General features: G+C 39.9%; 1 protein-coding gene across 1 annotated transcript in view; it reads right to left on the minus strand.

The window, feature by feature from the left end:
• The window catches only part of Cep128 (centrosomal protein 128), a 362,133-nt gene that overhangs the window by 306,480 nt on the left and 35,175 nt on the right, over positions 1-20,478 (minus strand). The window contains exon 8 of the mRNA XM_051150095.1: positions 16,218-16,334. Within this exon, the coding sequence (XP_051006052.1) occupies positions 16,218-16,334 (117 nt within the window). The remainder of the gene's footprint in view (positions 1-16,217; positions 16,335-20,478) is intronic.

Consider the following 20,478-nt stretch of genomic DNA (forward strand, 5'->3'; position numbering starts at 1 on the left):
AAGGGTTTCAAACATAAAGTCTAAAGTTTTGCTTTGAGAACGGACATCTATGCCATCTTTTTATCTCCTCTTGTATGATTAAGGTGCTGACTATGGGGGTGGGGGGGATGGGAATCCAAGAGGTTTTACAGTGAATATTGTGGAGGATCCATTAGAACTTACACTGACCTACTTTCCCTAAGGAAACTTCAGGAAACGTCTCAGCTCCAGTTGGAATGTATTAGTAGAGTTACTGTTTGGGGCACCTGGATCCAATGAGGCCAAGCAAGGTCATGAGTTCAATCACCACGAATGCCAATTTCCCTTGCTGTGCCCCACAGCCATAATCTTTATCCCTAACACCTTAGCCAAAGGCCACATGGCTAGGCCAGAGATCTGCGATGAGTCAGCAAAACTCCACTACCATGACTATGAAAATAATTCAAGCCTAAAAGGCCTCCTGACTAGTGTCAGAATTTCAGCCTTCCAGAGTTTTCAACCTTGCCAATCTGCAAAGCAAATGCTTCAGTACTGCTTAAGAAGCTGGTGTGCTGAAATGTCATGCACGTCTCTCAACGTCTTTAATTCAAAAACAGCAGTGGTAATAGCATTATTCCCTGAAAGACCACTGCTTTTACTGGAACAGACTGTATCTTTGTGCAATCTTTTACTTAATAAAAAAAAAAAAAAAAACCTTGCAAGTAAAGTTAAATGTGAGCCCAACAAGTGTACTTTTCAGGATTTCCTTCAAAATCAGAAGGCAAAATGCTCTTAGCAGAGAAAGGGTCTGTTTTTCTCTGAGTAGTTTGCTCTCAAAAAAAGAGACCTGTGGTTTTATTAGGAAACCAAAGCAATGTGATACTACACTTGACTCTCTAAGCAGGACCACTGACTTAGAACTGTTGACAAACAGAAGACCAGAGATAATTATGAAAATTTAAATTAGAATTGCTCCAGGTTCATATGTCTTTGAACGGGAAAGCCTGTAAATATACAACATCTTTCATTGTTCAGTTAGAGAATGTTATTTTATGCCTTTGGGTTTGGGGATTTTTGGTTTTTACTATTTTCTAATAAAAATAAAACAGGACAGACTGGATGAATAAAGCTATCTGTAGTGGGTGTTCTTTGTTTGCACAATATTACTATGCACTCAGTAGTTGCCCAATAAATATTAATTGATAATGATGGAAAAGGATTTTATAAACAGAAGGCCTAGCAAAAATTCACTGAAAAATGGAAACAGTAACATTGCCCTTCTTTAAGAAAAGCATAACCCAGACATTACACAAATCCTACTTACAGAAAGTCTCAGGCTATGGTCAGGCAGATGTTCAGTCAACAACAGCAAAAGACATTTGTCATCATCACCACAGAATCAGCAAGACTGAACACTGATCTGCATATTATTCCATACAAAGGGCACACAGAGACTCACTCCTGCGAGCCTTATTTGTCATAATTTATAATGAGAAGGGGTACAGGGGGAATAAGAGCCCAGAGCAAAGTACATGTGATTTAACCAATGCCTTGAGAGCTAGTAATATGTAGGATGACCACAAAGCATGCGTCAGTCCTGAACTCAACTCACAGTAGAAATGAGTATCCATAACATAAACTTCCAACACGTCTAAAAAACAAGAGGCTTTACCAGGACACCTACACATATGCTGGCGGGGGGGGGGGGGGGGTGTGCTTAAAGCCAGAGTGAGGCCATAATAAAGAGAACTGAAGTGCTTCAAACTCCCAAAGGTATGAACAATCAAAAGAATGATCGGATCCTATTAAGAATAATTCCTAATGCAGTAGGAAGGAGGAGCTATATGCAAACCAATCAACCTTAGACAAAGTACTACACACAGAGATAGACATACACACACATAAAAACACACAGACATATACACACAAACACAGACACATACATACACACAGACATATACACAGACACAAACACACAGACATACACACACACAAAGAAGAACAGACAACACATATACATACATAGAGACATATATACACGCACAAACACAGACACATACCACAAACATACACAGACATACACAAACATACACTTTTTTCACTACTTAAAAAGAAGAAATTAATATATACTATAGGATTTTAGAGAAAGGCAATTGAAGTGAGGGAGTTAGGGAGCAGAAATTACACTACAAGCATTTAATAACTAACAGGTTCAGTAATGTTTTCTTAAAATGTAAAAGCCTATCCCGGAGTGGTGGTGCATGCCTTTAGTCTAGCATTCGGGAGGCAGCGGCAAGCAGATATCTCAGTTTGAGACCAGCCTGGTCTACAGAGTGAGTTCCAGGATAGCCAGGGCTACACAGAGAAACCTTGTCTCAAGAAAATAAAACAAAACAACAAAAAAAGAAAAAACCTGAAAGCCTAAGAAGATTGGCTGTAAGTATTGCTTATATAAAAAAATGGTAACAGTTGTTTGGGGACAGCTTACACTGCACACCATCTCACACTTTCTAAGGATTCCAAAAGCTAACAATGAGCATGCTGCTGTTTCTATCCTGCACAACACAGCTCTAAACCTCCAACGTAGGTCTTAATCATTCTTCAATACTAGGTCCTTATCTATGGACCACTGTAACATAGGCAGCATTTCCCAGGATTCGAATGGCTTGCAAAGACTGCGTGTGAACCACAAGGCTTCCCTGAATGGAAATGAAAACCCATCCCAAAGTTCATTCCAAAGTATCCAAAAATCTCTCCCAACTTTGCTCCCAGAAGCTCTGGGAGAGCTGTTTTACACTGATGTGTGTGTGTGTGTGTGTGTGTGTGTGTGTGTGTGTGTGTGTGTGTGTTGCTTCTGTGTAATCAGACATAATCAAAATCCAAGAAAACCGAGCTGGACACAAAGGAAAATAAGGGAAGAACTAAGGAGGAAGACTACAAACCCTATCTGGGAGCTGCTCAGAGCAGGCTGTGCCTAAGCGTGTTCAAACGCCTTTACAAGACAAACACTGTAACGGGTGATCATTGTTTTCCATCCATTTCCTTTTTGTCAGCATGCTGACATTGATGACTCTTTCACATATCTTACAGAGAACAGCATTTGCTGCCTCTTTGCCAAGAAAAATAATAAAATAATCCATACGGAACAAATACAGAAGAGCAAGAGAAACAATTAACATGACGTAAAGTGATAAGAGAGCAGTGGTGTGAATCAAAACCACGTCAGTCGGAATTTAAGTATTTCAGCCATGGACTGGGAAAGTGCTCAACATGCTAGTAAGCAAGCAAGGAGGCAAAACTCATACCCATAAAAACATCTCCCACACTGACCGGAAATCACGAAGTCTCAGCAAAAAGCCAGCCTCTCAAGCACAAAGTAATCCTAAAGAGGACCCAAAGCAAAGCAGTGTCCTAGATAATGTTAAGCCCATGGCTGCCAGCAGAGCGCCCAGCACATAGCACATGACAGTGCTTGCCAAATGAAGGCCTTATTGGTGGTGTTCTGAGGACACAGAGCACAGCACTCACTCTTTCCTGCATGCATTCGACAGCATCAAGCATGGCCTTATTATTTATTTCTCAGACACTGTTACAGGAGCAGAGACAAGGCCATGAGCAGAAGCCATGAAGGGCCACCCTCAAAGGCTATGTCCTGGTTAGGGAAACAAACGGGTGGCAATAATGGAAAAGTTGTTGCTAAAGAAAAGAGGAATAAATATAACAAACTCAGAAGGGAAGAAAGGCATTTTTCTTGGATAACTAATGAAGGCATTCTGAAATAAAGTCTAAAGAACAGGGGTGCATAAGCTATGCAACTGTTTCAGAAATCAACTTCTTGTCTATAAAAGTCCAAAGGCGGGAAATGCATGCAGTACATGCCCAAGAATGGCAAGAAGGCCATGTGACTGACAATGATGCCTCTGAATTTCCTGTGGATACATGGGCCATAGCAGGGGCTTGACATCAGAGGACAACTTGCAAAGTCCATTCTCTCTATCCACCATGTGAGTTCAGGAGATCAAACTCAGATTATCCCACTTTGCACCAAGTACCTGGACCACTAAGCCACTTGGATGGCCCAAGGTCACTGGACTTGGCCTACAGTTAACAAGAGTGAGAACAACACAAGATTGCAGTGAAAAGAAATCAGAGACCAGATACAAGGGGCTTTTAATGGAAGGCCTTTAGATTTGTTCCAACTGTGATAAAAGAAAAACGTGACATCAGGTGACTCAGGTGAGACCGAGGCCATTAGCTTACTCTGTTTGCACAAGTAGAAGATAGTACCAGAGACAGTTTTTAGCTATCGAAAAGCAGATATAGAGCCAACTTTCAAAAATATGTTTAAATCAGAGTTGACAAGCTGTGAAAAATGAAAGAAAAGTAGACAACAAAGACAAAGGAAACTCAGAGTTCTCAACACGTAAAAGTACAACTATTTGTCATCAAGATGATTATCCATCTTTCTTAGAAGATGTATGAGCTATTTCTTTGAATGAGAGAGAGAGAGAGAGAGAGAGAGAGAGAGAGAGAGAGAGAGAGAGAGAGAGAGAGAGAGAAATAGCACCCAGTACCTTCTGAGGTCCATAGGTCAGAGGAGGGAAGAACAGGAAAGCAGAGCTCCAGACCCCGCGTCTGCACAGGCACTGCCACTGAGGAAGGCTGACTGGTCCCCATCCAAGCAGAGGGTGGCCAGTGAGGCTGCAGAACTGCATTCGCAGGCCACACACTCTAAGCCTGTATTCTTCCAACCATCCTAGGTCCATCAAATGAATAAAGAATCTTCCAGCTTGAACATGGCTTGAAAGCTTTAGTACAAATAGACAATTGACTATTAGAAATAATTTGTTCCTCCATTCCCAAACAATAAATAGCACCTGTTTCAGAATGTGAAAGAAAAAAAAATTCAGGAATCTGAATAATATAAGTTAATTACATGCGGTAAGAATAAACTATGCCTGTTTATCAAGGAGAAATGAGATTAGCTGAAGGAAAAAATAAACTATCAATCTCTCGGCTATAGGTAAATGGAGAACTAGGTGCACTAGGGGCCGTCATTGAGACAAAGAATAACATTAAGAAAAGGGTTGTGAGACTTGATACCCTATGAGCATATACAGGGGGAGGTAATCTCCCTCAGGAACAGTCATAGGGGAGGGGAATAAGGGGAAAATGGGAGGGAGGGAAGAATGGGAGGATACAAGGGATGGGATAACCATTGAGATGTAACAAGAATAAATTAATAAAAAAATTTAAAAAAAAAAGAAAAGGGTTGTGTGGAATAAAAACTTAGGATAAAAGTATTCCTAAGATGCTTGCTGAAAGCTCAAAAGTGGAAAGAAATAAGGATTACATGAAATTAATTCATATCAAATGGTGGTTTCTGCTTTCCTGCATTAAACAGACAATGTCCGGGAGAAGGGACCTGAAGGAGCATGGACACAGTGAGGCCCTGGAGATGGAGCACAGAAGCAGCACTAACAAGCCAGCTCGAGGCTACGTGCAGCAGGTGACCACATGCAATAGTCTAGGTGTCACTTAATTTTCCAACAATGTGCAGCAACGTAGCTTCAGATTTAGATTTTAAAATGGCAAATGGTTAGTTATATTGTTTTTAGTTGCAAAACTCATGTCAAGAACAGTTCCCAGAAACACTAAGAATTGGGGTATGTATTCTGTAGGGAATCCATCTTCTATAGACCTGGAACTTGAAGAAACAATGCCTACCACTTCATCATTGATGGTTCAATACTGACGACTAGTGGTCAAAAAAATATATTAACTCCTTAGCAAGCATCTATCATACCATTTTTATCAACTAAATCTGAAACACTAAATACAAACTACTTGAAAATTTTTAATTGAAGCATTCAGAAGAAAAAAACACTAAGGAAAAGAACTGTATCCACAGGTCCTTAAGTTTCTATTATGAAGCCTGGCATGATGGGTACACATTTGCAACCCCAGCACTCAGGAGGGGAGGCCAGATAGGGAGTTCCAGATCAGCCTTTCTGTTTCAACACTGTTTTCTGCCCATATTTAACAATGTTCCAAACAGAAACTGCTTGGGATCTGATGATGAACTACAGAAGAGGCAATTCTATGTGTCACCTCATCCATCTTCCAGAAATAAATGTCAAAGAGGCCTTAGTTTTAGAATCGCTATATCTAGGTAACTTCATTCTAAACTTTCTAACACTGTCACGTACTAAAATAGCAAATGATTCTTGTGATAGCATGGGACCTCAGACAGGTGTCTTTAAGTTTTCAACATAATTGTCAGGACCAGCAGTCCACTATGTGGAAATGTTATTTATATAGTATTAAACTGTGTTTGATTATATTTTTAGGGTCCTAGTGCTGTCATTTGAAACATCTCATATCCAAGCTCAATGAAGGAGAGTTCACTTTCACCTGCTCAGGAAAAGCCTTTGCATGGAGACCACCTATCCCAAAGTGTTACAGGCAGTGAGGATCATTTACGTATGAAAAGAGCGCCCATCTGCTCAGCAGCTGTTGGCAGTGCAATAGCTACTGTGGGATTCACCTGGTCCTGAGAGTCCCAGGACCAGGGTGGACAGGAGCAATCTAGTGTGTGGCAAAGAAGACCGCATCTAAGGAAGAAGACATATGGCTGCATTAGTAAGCACACAGTAATCACAGTTTGTGTTGGTGCTGTAGAAATGCATATGCTAGGCTACTCAGCAGTACAGAGAGAGAAAGAGCAGGAAGTCCTATCTAATGATGGCAATAAGGTTAGGGTAAGCTGCACTAGAATGAAAAATGCCCCAATAAGATAGAAGAAACAACGCTGTTGGGGCAGCTTTGCATGGCGGCATATTTAAGGAGGTATGTTTAAGTTTTTAGAATAAGGCTGGGAGAATAGATCAGTCAAGTGAGATAGTTAAGTGCTCACACAAGCATACAGAGATAAATCCAGTTCCCTACAATACTGCTGGGTTCAGCAGCAGCAGCGCATGCCTGTAACTAACTACAGAGGAGGCACAGACAGAAGGATTGCTATGACTGGCTAGCTGACCAGTCTCCTAAACAGGTCGGATCTACATCCAGAAAGAGACCCATTCCCAAAACTAAGTGGATAGTGGTGGATAACATTCGAGGCTGTTCACTACTCTAAACACACACACACACACACACACACACACACACGTATAAAAATATACATTAAATGGAAACATAATCTGAAACTTAAAAGTCAACACAAAGTATGAAACAATCCAACAGAAAAGACCAACAGGAAAAAAAAAAAAAAAAAAAGGTAGATGACAACATCTCCAACTTCTCAATAAGGCCAAACTCCCCTAATGCAGTTGCTTTGTTTAAGCCCAGTGAAGTGCTTATGAGGAAAATGAGAGAAAGGATTACAATGAATGAAGAGGAAAAATTACGTGAACAAACACAGAAACCCTGATAGTGCTAATATAAAAAGCTCATAATAGGCCAGGCATGGTGGCTTAAGTGCAAGGAGGATAAGTACAAGGAGGCAGATCTCTGTGGGTTCAAGGCCAGGCTGGTCCACATAGTGAGCACCCAGGGCTACACAGTGAAAACAGTAACAACAACAACAACAACAATAATAATAATAAAATAACCTACTATCGTGCAAGTTTTTAAAAACCAACCAAAAGATTAAAGTATTCAAGAAACCAGGCACAAATTAGAAAAAGTAAAACTAACAAAAATCATGGGGAGAATTTGAACCCGATATACTAAAAAGGAATATAGAACAACAGAACAAAATTGGCAAATGAGACCTAAGGAATGTACATAAGTATCTGCATCTCCTACAGATTCACACATAAATGGCTGGAATCAAGAAAGGCAGAAAATCAGGAGACAGTTTTATTTAGTCGTTAACCATGATATCAAAACACCACAGAACTAAGTCAAAATGGAAGTATCAATAAATTTCAAAGAAAATCTATTAAAAAAAAAAAAACAGTTTGAAAGCTATAGAAGGACAGTGGTAGTGCATGCCTTTAATCTCAGCACTCAGGAGGTGGGCACATCTCTGTGAGTTTGAGGCCAGAGTGATTTACAGAGCAAGTTCTAGGACAGTCAGGTTTACAAGGAAACCCAGCATTGAGGAGGAAAAATAAAATTATAAAGAGCTGCTGCAAATTCCAAAGACATATAGAAAAATCATAATACCCACTATAATGGATTTAGAAAGAAAGTATCCTGAGAGAAAAGCACATCAGAGCATATGCTAATTTGGTGATAAATTCAAAGTGCTGTTTTTTAAGAGAGCATTTAATGTGCAAGTCTAAAAAATAAAATGGAATAATCAATCATTTTAAAGTAGAAGAGAATAAGGCATAGAGCAGATGTTGAAACAATAGACAAAGTTGCTCAAAAAGTAAATTAATAAATATATTCACATTTCTAGTACAACACATAAAAGGGGGAAGGTATACCTAATAATAATACTGTTCTGCTTTATACATCAACAAGCTTATAAAGAACGTCAGCAACTGTCAAGACGACGGCAACAACAAATGACTTCATGCTCGCATTCTAACTAACATTTAAGAACCAGAACTCTCTCTTAAACAAATTGAATCAGAAAATGTAAAGATGAAACCTAGCCAAACTCACTTTTTAAGATTAATGTAACCTCGCTTGTTTTCTTTTCTATTTTTTCTTTTTTAATGAAAATTCACTTTTTCATAAAATATATTCTGATTATGGTTTCCCCTTTTCTAATTCTTCCCAGATCCTCCCTACATGCCCTCCACCCAAATCCACTCCCTTGCCCCAACTCTCAGTTAAAAACAGTATTCTAAATAATAATAAAATAAAATAAAATAAAAACAACAAAAGAACAAGACCCAAGGAAAGCACACACACACACACACACACACACACACACACACAGAAAAAAACCACATAGAAATAATCTAAAACACAAAACCAGAAACCATTTTATTTATATATATACACATATATACACTGTAAAGTAAAAGAAAAAGTCCTGACAAAGCAATATGAGACAAAGGACCTCCCGAAAATGTCATTGCATTTGTTTTGTGTTGGCTCTACTGCTGGGCACGGAGCCTGCCCTGAAGTGTAGTTTGTATACCCAGTAAGATTCCATTGGACAAAACTAAATTTCCTGGATGAGTGGTAATCAACTGGAGATAGCTTCTAGGTTAGGGGACTTGTGTCCTCTTCCTCTCTCAGCTCTGGGACCCCTTTTGGCTTAGACCTGTACAAGCCCTGTGCCTGCTGCCACAGTCTCTGTGAGTTCATATGGGCATCAATCCTGTTATATAAAGAAGGCCTTGTTTCCTTGGTATCTTCCATCCCCTCTGGCTTTTTCAATTTTCCCATCTCCTCTTCCACAGAATTCTCTGAGCCCTGAGGGGAGGGATGTGATGGAGACATCCCATGCAGGACTGAGTGTTCCAAGGTCTCTACTCTCGCACATTGTCCAGCTGTGGGTCTCTGTATCTGTTCCCATCTACTGCAGAAGGAAGCTTCTCTGATGATGGCTGAGTAAGACACTGATCTGTGAGTATACGAGAATCTCATTAGGAGTCAATTTGTTATTACATTCTTTTAGCAGAGCAGTAGTATTTGGTTTTCCCCTAGTCCCTGGCCTCTCTAGTCTCAGGTTCTTAACCACCAGAACAGTGTTAGGCATGGATTCCCTCTCATGGAGTGACCCTAAATACAATCATATATTAGTTGGTTACCCCCATAACCTCTGTGCCATTATTGCATCAGCAGCATTATCTTGTAGGCAAGTGACCATTGTATAGGAAAGGTTTTGTAGCTGGGTTGGTGGTGTTCACCTTTCTCTTTTCATAGTTCACTGTATCTCCCATTACTGTGGATACTAGTTAGAAGGGTTGAAAGCTCAAGGTAGGTACCAGCTCAACTTCTTGGTATTCAGACCCTTACCATCAGTTTGTGGAGAGCAATAGCCTGGGTTATTTAAGGGTTTCCATGTGGTCCCTTTGGCTAACAACTCAATTAGATGTAATCCATTTCCAGCTATGGATGTTTTATTTGGAGATTAAGAGATGCCTAGTTGAGGCTCCATCTCTTCCTGATATTTGGTGACTCCATTTGGATCTGTTTCCTTCATGTGTATACCTTAAGAAGGTTCTGCTGTGTTAATTTTCCATGCATTCCTCAAGTGGCCTTTAGTTTTAGCTGTTCCACTCCCATTTCCAACCCCCCCCTCCCTGTTCATCTTCCATTCCAGCTCCATCACCTGCACTATTAGTCACCCTTATTCATTCATAACTATTTATTCTATTTTCTCTTTCTAGGGAAATCCACACCTCTCTCTAGTCACACATGCTATGCCTAACTTCTGTGGTTATAAACATTTTAAACTGTTATTAAAGACATTACCTCTCACATCCATATAAAAGCAAACACATACCATATTTGTCTTTGTAGGTATGTATTACCTTACTCAAGTTTTTTTGTTTGTTTGTTTGTTTGTTTGTTTTTGGTCCATCCATTTACCTGCAAATTTTATGATTTCATTTTGTTAGTCGCTGCACATTCTAGAACACCCACAAACAAGGGTGAGCAAGTGTCTCTGTAGTAGGATAAAACATCCTTTCAGTACCACCAAGAGTGGTATAGCTGGATCTTGAAGTAAATTTATTCCCAGCTTCCTGAGGAATTGCCACTGATTCCCATAGTGGTTGCACAAGTTTCCACTCCTATCAGCAATGGACAAGTATTCCTCTTACACCAATTACATCCTTGCCAGCATGAGATGTCTTTTTTTTTTCCTCTCTCTCTTAATTGACTTTGGCCATTCTGACTGATGTAAGATGAAATCTCAAAGTAATTTTGGTTTGCAATTCCCTGATGATTAAGGACAATGAACATTCCTTTAATCTTTAAGTGCTTCTCAACCACTTGTGTTTCCTCTTTTGAAAATTCTGTTTAGATCTATATCCCATTTTTCAATTGGGTTGTTTGGGGGTTTTAGATGTTCATTTTTTTTAATTATTTATATATTTACATAATTGCCCTTTATAGGATGTGTAGCCGGGAAAAAGCTTTTCCCATTCTGTGACCTACCACTTTGTCCAAATGATGACCACACTGAAGCTTTTCAGTTTCTTGGGGTCCCATTTATTATCTGTTAGTCTCAGTATCTATGCTATCCATGCTCTGTTCACAAAGTCTGTCAGTACCAATGAGGTCAAGCCTCCGCCCCACATTCTCTTCTATCACATTCAGGGTATCTGGCCTTCTACTGAGGTCTTTGCTCTATTTAGAGTTGAGTTCTGTGCAGGGTGATAAGTATGGATGTAATCTTGCATCTTAAAACCAGGGAACGCAGAACAAAGAAAATGCTATTAAATGATTGCAATAATAAATGTTATTATTAAAATGCTAGAGAAAACACTAGCAAATTAGTTCAGTAATGCATAAAATCATTAACAAAGCGAGTCTCAGGGCTGGAGAGATGGCTCCGCCATTAAAAGCTAGGCGCACAACCAAAACCAAAGCTAATCTCAGCTATTTAAGTCAAGCTCAACAACTGCTGGTTACCAACAATACTAAAACATCAAGCACATGTAACTGCCTAAGAAGAAATAAGGTAGCTAAGAGGTCTGACATCTTTCGTATCTAATCATGATTTCATAACCAATCAAAATAAAAGCCAAATGACACAGAAAGTTCTCCTGTCAAGTAAAGAACAGGAAGAAACATTTATGGGATCAGTGGCTGTTTCAAACCTCGGAGCAGATACCACACAAGGAGACACTCCAGAACCACATCAACAGAAGAATGAGGCCAGAATCTACACTGGCTGTGAGAGAATTCCACATTGCCCCTCAGGTCCCACCCATGGAGTGAGAGTGATCTGGGAGTTGAGAGGGGTAAAAGAGTAGTTAAAAAACCGGTCCATCATGCCTCTAAGACTGTTGAATAGAAAAATCACCTACACACTAGTTACTCTTTTATCTACTATTGACAACCAGTCAGATGCAATGAAAGAAAGCAACTCATCCCACTGAGAAGTTCTAAGGCACATAGGAACCCCCAAAGTATTATTATTGAAAACATTACAAAAGATCTTCCATTCAAATTCGTCTACACTGCTCCAGGAGGACATTGGGCTGGGAACCAGGGCACTTACTGCTAACCCTCTGCACCATGCGCAGCATGGAGTGGCTTCTGCCCTTCTTCAACGTCCTCAGCCAAGTCTTCAATAGCAAAGTCACAAGTCGGTGTGAAGGACACTCAGGGCGCCCTGTCCTCTACTCAAACTCCTTCCCAAGCAAGGACATGAAACTAAATAATCACAAAACATTTTCCAGTAAAGCCAGACAAAAAATTGAAGAGATGATAGAAAAGGATTTTCTTGAAGGAGTCATAAAGACTTGACTGGTTCCCTGAGCCTCAATGTAAATGTAACTATTTAAAACAACACACTGCTCTGGGGTGTATAGTGTCTTTTTCTTTTATATATATATATCAAAACATTCAGGTTGTATTTAATTTAAATACTTGTAAACAAGAGCTTAGTTGTGAATGTGGCCTGAATTAAGTTTAAATATAGCCTAGTGGCTCATTCTGATGATGGTGCCTACGAAGTCTATATTTGTATATATAGTCCATTGTTTCATTGTTTTGGGTTGTCCTAAACATGCAAAATACACATTATGTTTTCTAAAAAAACAAAAAACAAAAAACAAAGTCGTCTACATATTTAATGCAATTATGATCAAAATACCAGCAAGAGTTTTCATGGAACATAATGAAGGATTTTATTATCATTAACCATATCATAATGAAAGCTATGATGATTGAGACAGAAGGATACCAGAATGGCAATAGGCAAACACCAATCATGAGACAAATATGGAGCAGATGAAGTGGAAAACAGATATATAATAGACATGGTGTTCAAATTAGAGTAGAAAAACCAAGTCCTCAAATAGTATGCTTAGGCCACTAATACGCTCTTTCACTACTTTAAAACAACACTTTCAGAAAACCCAGATAACCCAATCATTTTACATGTATAAAAGTAACAAACAAGAGATCTACAAATATGCAAAAACCTGCTCAAACTCACTAGCAAGGAAAGTGTGACAATACAGAAATGGTTCAACACTTTACAGCCAGGTCTCCTTTATCTCCAAGATGAATTGGTGTTCTCAAAGCCTTGCCTCTCTTCCAGTTGGCTCGCTAGGCTTCCTGTTTGCTGCAGATGATAGCTCTCAGCTTCTTGCTCCAGGCAGCTGCTGCCATGCCTCCCTGCTGTCACAGACTCGCCCTCTGAAACCATTCACTCAAATAAACTCTTTCTTCCATTAGTCACTTTGTATCATGGTGTTTTAATCACAGCAACAGAAGTGACTAGTGCAATCTCCAAACTTAAAAGGATATATGAAGAGATGACCTCACCAACTATAACGTTCATGCCATCTCAGACTTCTCCTGAGATACCGGCATGTCATCCAAAGCCTGAGAAAGCCTGCCACTCCTGTGCAGCCACAGTAGGAGTGGCTGGCCCTCAAGCTCAGAATCCCCAAGCTTGAGGAAAGGGAAAGACAAATAATTCCGTAGGAACTAACTCTAAAGAATAAAAGGAGATTGACTTTGTTTCTACTGATTTCAGTGAACACCACTTTTCACAACATGGAAAGAGACAAAAGTCCCTGGACTTCATCTGCCCCACAAAACCATCGGGTGTGTTAGGCCTGCCCCTGAGCTCTGGCTGAAAATGACTTCTAACCACCAACTCCTAGGATATTTTTTAGTAAATCTTCCTACTTTCTCAACAAATTTTAAAAGTCATAACTTTTCACTCTTTGCAATACACATTTTAAAAATTTAAAATAATATAATGACTGAAAACTCAGACCCTCCTACCCAACCATGGCTTCAACTCCCACCAAAGCCAGGCACAAACACACCAGTGACTATTACCATAAGCATTTTTGAATATGAAAAAAAAAAAAAAAGCAAAGCCTTCTCCTTAAACGCAACCTTTCCAGAACACTCTAAGACATTTAACTTGGGTACAGGAAAAAGCCCAAATTAATATTTTCCAGATTCCACCACTCTGTTTATAAGCCATAATCACCTTTTTAAAACATATAGGTCACTGCTTACATTAAAGTGAAAAAATATGAAGTTAAAGGTTTCTTATCAACAGTGATCTTCTCCCTATTGTACTGTCAGAGATGCAAACTGCATCACGGCTCAGAGCCAGCTTTGAGGCAACTGACAATTGCAGTGCACACACTCAGGCTCTGGCTCCTTGAGAACTGGGGTGGGAAGCAATCTTCCTCTCCCCTTTCTTTGTAATTTTGTGCATTCTGTAGAGAGAGGAAAATAAGTGTGGAAAATTTCTCTAATTTTCCATTGCAAAAAAGAACAATTGTCACTTCAGTACTATTCTTATGCTCACCAGATGCAATTTGCTTTCAGGATAAATGTATAAAAATCAAGAATAAAGAAAAAGGCTACCCACATGCTCTATCTAATTATTCAAACTAAGTATCCTCTAAGTAATTACCAAGTAACAGGAGCATGCCCCCTTTTGTGAAATGGGGAAAAAAATGGAATTTATTTTTTAAGAAAGGCGAATGTTTTCTTTCAGCTTCCACTACACTTTCAGGACAGAATCTTTCTTTTTTTCTTTTTTTTTTTTTTTTTTTTTTTTTTTTTTTTTTCCTGATTTGAATTGACAGAATATACTAATATTTGGGGGTGAGTGGACCTCTGGAAGACCAGGCACTGCTCTTAACCACTGAGCCATCTCTCCAGGCCCATGTTCTATGTGGGTTTTACCCTATTGCTTTGGCTATACCTGTGACTGGTGACTTAGGAGCCAGGCATGAATTCTCCCTGCCGCCGGAGAAAGATATACCTTCAGTCACTGCATTGGCGTGTCTAACCCTGTCTCTAGAAACATGTCATTTCCCATTTTACTTCAGACTGCGTTTGCAGCATTTCTTGAGTCTAAACAATATAAACTGCTTATAAATGTCCTCTAATGTAAATATATTTACATTTGTCCTGGATGGTTTTCGTCAGCTTGACATAAGTTAGGAGTTACTGGGGAAGAAGGAGTCTCAATTGAACACCTACCTCCCGACGATGTGCCTGGAGGCAAGGCTGGAGTGCATTTTCTTGATTGATGACGTAAGAGGGCCCAGCTCACTGTGGGTGGTGCCACTCCTGGCCTTGCAGTCCTAGGTGCTCTAAGAATGCACGCTAGGCAAACCATGAGGAGCAAAACAATAAGCCACACTGTTCCACAGCCTCTCCATCAGCTCCTGCCTGCCCTCCCTCAGTGATGGAATGTGACATGGAGGTGCAGCCAAAATAAACCCTGTCCTCCCCAAGTGGCTTATGGTCAGGGTGTTCCGTCACAGCAAGAGAAGCATCATTATACCTGCCGCCTTCTCAACACCGTTTCAGAATAAAACATTACATACTCTGGCTCGATTAGACAAGGTGATAAAAGCCAGGCTGGTAAAACATGAAGACTGAGGAGACTCAATTACACAGAAGTTCTTTTTTCTAATTTTTTAACATCATAATCTAAAAATTCAATATAAAAATAAATGAAAATCTCAAAAGTAACCTGCAGCTTCTACCCTGGTTTAATAACAATTGGTCAAACAAATTTGTCCATTCATAGATGGGCAAACTTGCATGAAGTCCAGACTGCCAAATGAGCAGAACATTTTCTGTGAAAACTACTCAAATATGCCACGGTGTCACACAAGCAGCCAAGGGCGGTATTTGAATGAGCAGGAATGGTTGCGATCCAATAAAACTTTATTTACAAAACAAGCCACAGTGTGGTGCTCCCTGATATCAACGTAATTACAGTTCTAGTTCACACAGTTCAGCTCATTCCAGAAACCAGTATTGACTCATTTGTCCTCTAGCCAGGCCATTAGGTAATTCTATGGCCGAAACTGGAATGAAGAAGTGTTAAAAAAAAAACAAAAACAAAAACAAAACTTGCCAAGGGCATACCAACTATAGGGTACCTCATTCTATGCTTTGAGCTGTAACCAGATGCTACACTTCTCTTATGAGATGGGTTACATTTGTGACTGCTTCTTATCCTCGTGACCCCACCTCCCCAGTGCTCAGATTACAGGTGGCACCACCACACCCAGGTTAGGTGGTAATCTGCCAACTGGGCCACATCTTAAACCAGAATTATAATCATTTTAGCAATGACTAAATAACAATCTAAATCCCAAGAAAGTACTCTCACAAACCTCCTGAAGCTTCAAGGACACAAGTCCCAACTGGTCCTGGCGCCTTTCCACCAGCTCTCTCTCTATGCGCATCTCTCTCTCTATTTCCTGAAGCCGCCGCTCCACTCGATCTGAAACCTCAATCCGAACAGAGAAAAAGTGGCATCAGGGTTAGTCAGCAGGAGATGAAACTGAGAACAAATGACATCCCAGACACACTATGCCTAAAGCCTTGACTTGTTTACAGAACTCTTTCTAATGACACCATTTAGAACACCTGGCCAAAAAGTTTTTTGTTTTGTTTTGTTTTTTAACTTTTATTGAATGTCTTGATTTACATGTCATGCACCAAAATCCCTCTCCTCTCCTCATCCCCTCATATCCGCCCTCTGCCCTTGCAATCTCCCCCCAGTAAAATAAAACAAACAAACAAAAATCTTGTCACAGAAGCTGTAGTGTATCACGCAGTATAGCCTTTTGTCCACATATGTTTATTTTCAAATGTTCATTGCTACAAGTCATGGGCCTGGTTTGAGGCCTACCCTATTGTTACCAGACCCTCACTTGGACAGCTGTCGGATATCCAGTTGTTGCCATGTGTCAAGGAAATTCCTAATCTTTGAATCTGCAGGTCCCACTCAAAAAGTTAATTGAAAGTTACAAAACAAAGCAGTTGTCAGTCTTCAAAATATCCATACCTAGATCCCACCAACGGGACTCAAAATTTTCAAACTACAACACAGTAGTTGCTCGGCATTCAAATACACTAACTAGAAAAGCGCGCCCTCTGGTGGTGCCAGGTGAAATACCAGTTTGCTAACAATTGCCTTTATTACCTAACTCCTTTTTATTCATGAGCTCGACAGTCTGGAAGACCCTGCTGTGAGTGTGCAGTACATCATCCAATGTGTTTCACATGAGCTTGCTAAGGTTTTCAACTGTGATTTACTAAAAATAAAAAGTTGAAAAGATCAAACACTAAAGGCAAACTGAAAAATGTTTAATTAGGACTCAAAAACAAAACATGAAAGAATTCTTCTCTCTGTTCCTTAGTAAAATGCTGCAAAATTCCAAGCAGATTTTATATGTGTCATTATATATCTCCATAACATAATTTACACTAGCAATGTATATGTCTATGGAACAGAAGACCTTTCATATTCACTTAAAAGAATAAATAGTGCCCTATTATTTAAAACCTTTGCTGCTAGTTAGTTCTGTTTCCTGGAAAGTCAAGCATGGTCTCCTCAGTAGGTGAGGCGCTCGCTTGCTACACATCATGAGCACCTGAGGTCACATTCCCAGGCCCCACATGAAGCAGCAGCATGGCAGGCACGTGTGATCCTAGCTCTCCAGCAAGATGAGGTGGAGACGGGAGAAGCCCAGGCAGCTCTTGGGCCAGCTCATCTGACAGACATAGCACTAAACAAGAGACAAGAGACCGTGTCTCAAACAGGGTAGAAGACAATGACGGACACTGCGTTGTCCTCTGAACCCTTACATCAGTGATCCTCAAGCTGTGGACCATGACCCCTTGTGGGTACAATGATCATTTTACAGGGGCAGCCTAAGACCATCAGAGAACACAGATAATTACATTACAATTCACACAGTAGTAAAGTTGTACACCTATGAAGTAGCAACAAGACTAATTTTATGGTTGGGGGTCACCAAGACATGAGGCACTGTGGTGAAGGGTCACAGTAGAGCGAGGTTAAGAAGCACTGCCTTACATGCACACTTTGGTACAGACACAGTTCTTTTTAAGAACACATGAGGAACCTTGCTGAGGACAGGAATGTTCTAAACTGAAGTGGGGGAACAGCTGCACAGCTCAGTAAATTTACTACAAAGCATTAAATTACACATTAGAGTAAATTAATTTGATGATAAATTATAGCTCAGTAAGCTTGTCATTTAGAAAGATAGATTCATCCAGGTTTCGTGGTGCATGTCTACAATTCCAATGCTTAGGAAATAAAGATGGGGAGGGGGGGGAATCATGAGTTAAAGGACAACCCTGAGCTACAAAGTTTGAGGGCAGCATGAGCCTCAAAAATATAAAAGGGAAGGAATTTTATTGCCAACGTGACAGGGCCTAGTGTCATCAGAGAGAATCTAGGGGTTACCTAGATCAGATTGGCCTGTGGGGGTTGTACTGGTTGTCAACGGATGCAAGAGGCCCGCCCACTGTGAGCAGTACCATTCCCTATGCAGACAGTCCTGCGCTGCACAAAAAAAAAAAAAAAAAAAAAAGCATTCCTCCAAGGTTTCTGCCTTAAGAGTCTATTCCAGTTCCTGCTCTGACTTCTCTCAATGATCAACTATGACCTGGAAGTATAAGCCAAATAAATCCTTTCTTTCCCTAAACTGCTTTTGGTCATGGTATTTGTCCCTGCAGCACAATGAAACTATTTAAATAATTATTTGTTATCTGTCGTATTGTTGTAATCTATGCAACACCCATGTTAGACTACATGCAGTATAAACTAAATCCTTGGAATTTCATTAATGTCCACTGCTGTCAGAAACAGCTAGATCTAGGGTTGTATTTTTCAGATTTAATAAGGAACCAACTACACAACACTAAAATAAGTTGACATTTTTGGCATAAATAATCAAAATATGTACTCAAAATAAAACTCAACAAAGTACAACTTGGATTATCACAACTAAGTGTTAACACAAAACAGTCACCATAATATCATTATATCAATAAATAACTACTGCTTTCCAATGCACAGTTTAAATCAAACCCGCCCCCCGCAAAAAAAAAAAAAAAAAAAAAAAAAAACTATGATTCACAAAGAATTATCAAGTCATATTTTGGCATGTGTGACAACACCCAACACTTTTTGTCTCTCAAAGAAAAATGTGTTCCATAAACTTTCAAGATATATTTTATTTACTAAGAAAATACATGATAAACAATTGCAGCCTCTGAATAATGTACAATAAATGTGATTAACAATGCGCACACACAGAAAGTGAAGCTGGTGGGAGTCGGAGGCTGTCGTTTATCTTCTCTCATGTATGTATTCAATATTTAAGTTCCCCACAGGGAACCTGCATAGCGCTGGCAATTCTATTTAAACTTAACTCTAGAGGGGAGAACAGCTGCAGCTTCTGGGAGGTGTAACACTCCCATAGCAAAACTGCCTCTGTGACAGCATGCCATCCCGAATTCACAGATACAGCACAGTATGTCAAGCAGTCCCAACGTGTAAATGTTGGCTTTGACTGGAATAAGTGAGTCACAATCTAAATTAAGCTTTGTACAAACCTCATGTGGCCTTCAGAAGACCTGCTAAAATTCAACAATATTGTTTTAAGCTTTGATTAAGGTTGCTGATTTTAATCGGGACTGCATACCATGTGAGGTTTGAGAAGCCCTGATCCCAGCCTTTCTTGCCAAAAAAGCGTACTTAACAGAACAGGGCAGAAACAAACAACTGTAATGGAACTTGAAAAGAACTGGCAGGTGTGTAATTCAACAGAGTACACAGTCAGACATCTCAGACCTTCTGGCTTAATAGGAAGGCTCCACCTTAATAGCAGGGCACACTGCATGGCTCGATAACTAGTTTAGTGACCAGAGCTTTATCTGACCTGAAGTAATTCCCTGACAGTGGCAATGGCAATACGAGAGAGTTTGGGCTTATTGTATGGACCTCAACTCCCCGCTGTTTCTTACTGGACCCTTACACTTTAAGTGTACAGTAAAGCCCTAGATAGAATACATGGAGGAGAGTATTTGGTGATTCCGCTGCTCTGTGGATGTAATTCAGGTGAAATGGTAACTGCTTACTTTAGGTATCTCATCACACAGAAAAAGATAAAATGTAAGAAAAGTAGTGTGCACTACCAGAGATAGTCTTAACAAATTCCAAATTCAAACCAACAACTATGCAAGGATTTCAAAAGGAACGCCGTAGTGGTGGTGTACAAGAACACAACCAGGGTTCACTCAGGCATGAGAACCTCAGCAGACTACTGGAGATATGAGTGTGCAGTAAAACCTGTTTATAGAAGCTGGGGAGATGGGTCAACGGGGAAACACACTTAATAAATAAGCAAGCATGAGTACCTGTGTTCTAATTCCCCAAAACCCATCCAAAAATCTTGATGGGGCCCTGGGAGAAAAAGACAAGAGGACCCCTGGGGCCTGATGGCTACCAAAATAACCAAAAACTATGACCTTTGGGTTCAGTAAGGAACCCACAAAATAACAAAGACAAGAAAACAGAGCAAAAAATACGATCTGTTATTTCATACATGTAAG

This window comes from Acomys russatus, chromosome 1 (genome assembly GCF_903995435.1).
Source record: "Acomys russatus chromosome 1, mAcoRus1.1, whole genome shotgun sequence".
NCBI lineage: Eukaryota > Metazoa > Chordata > Mammalia > Rodentia > Muridae > Acomys > Acomys russatus.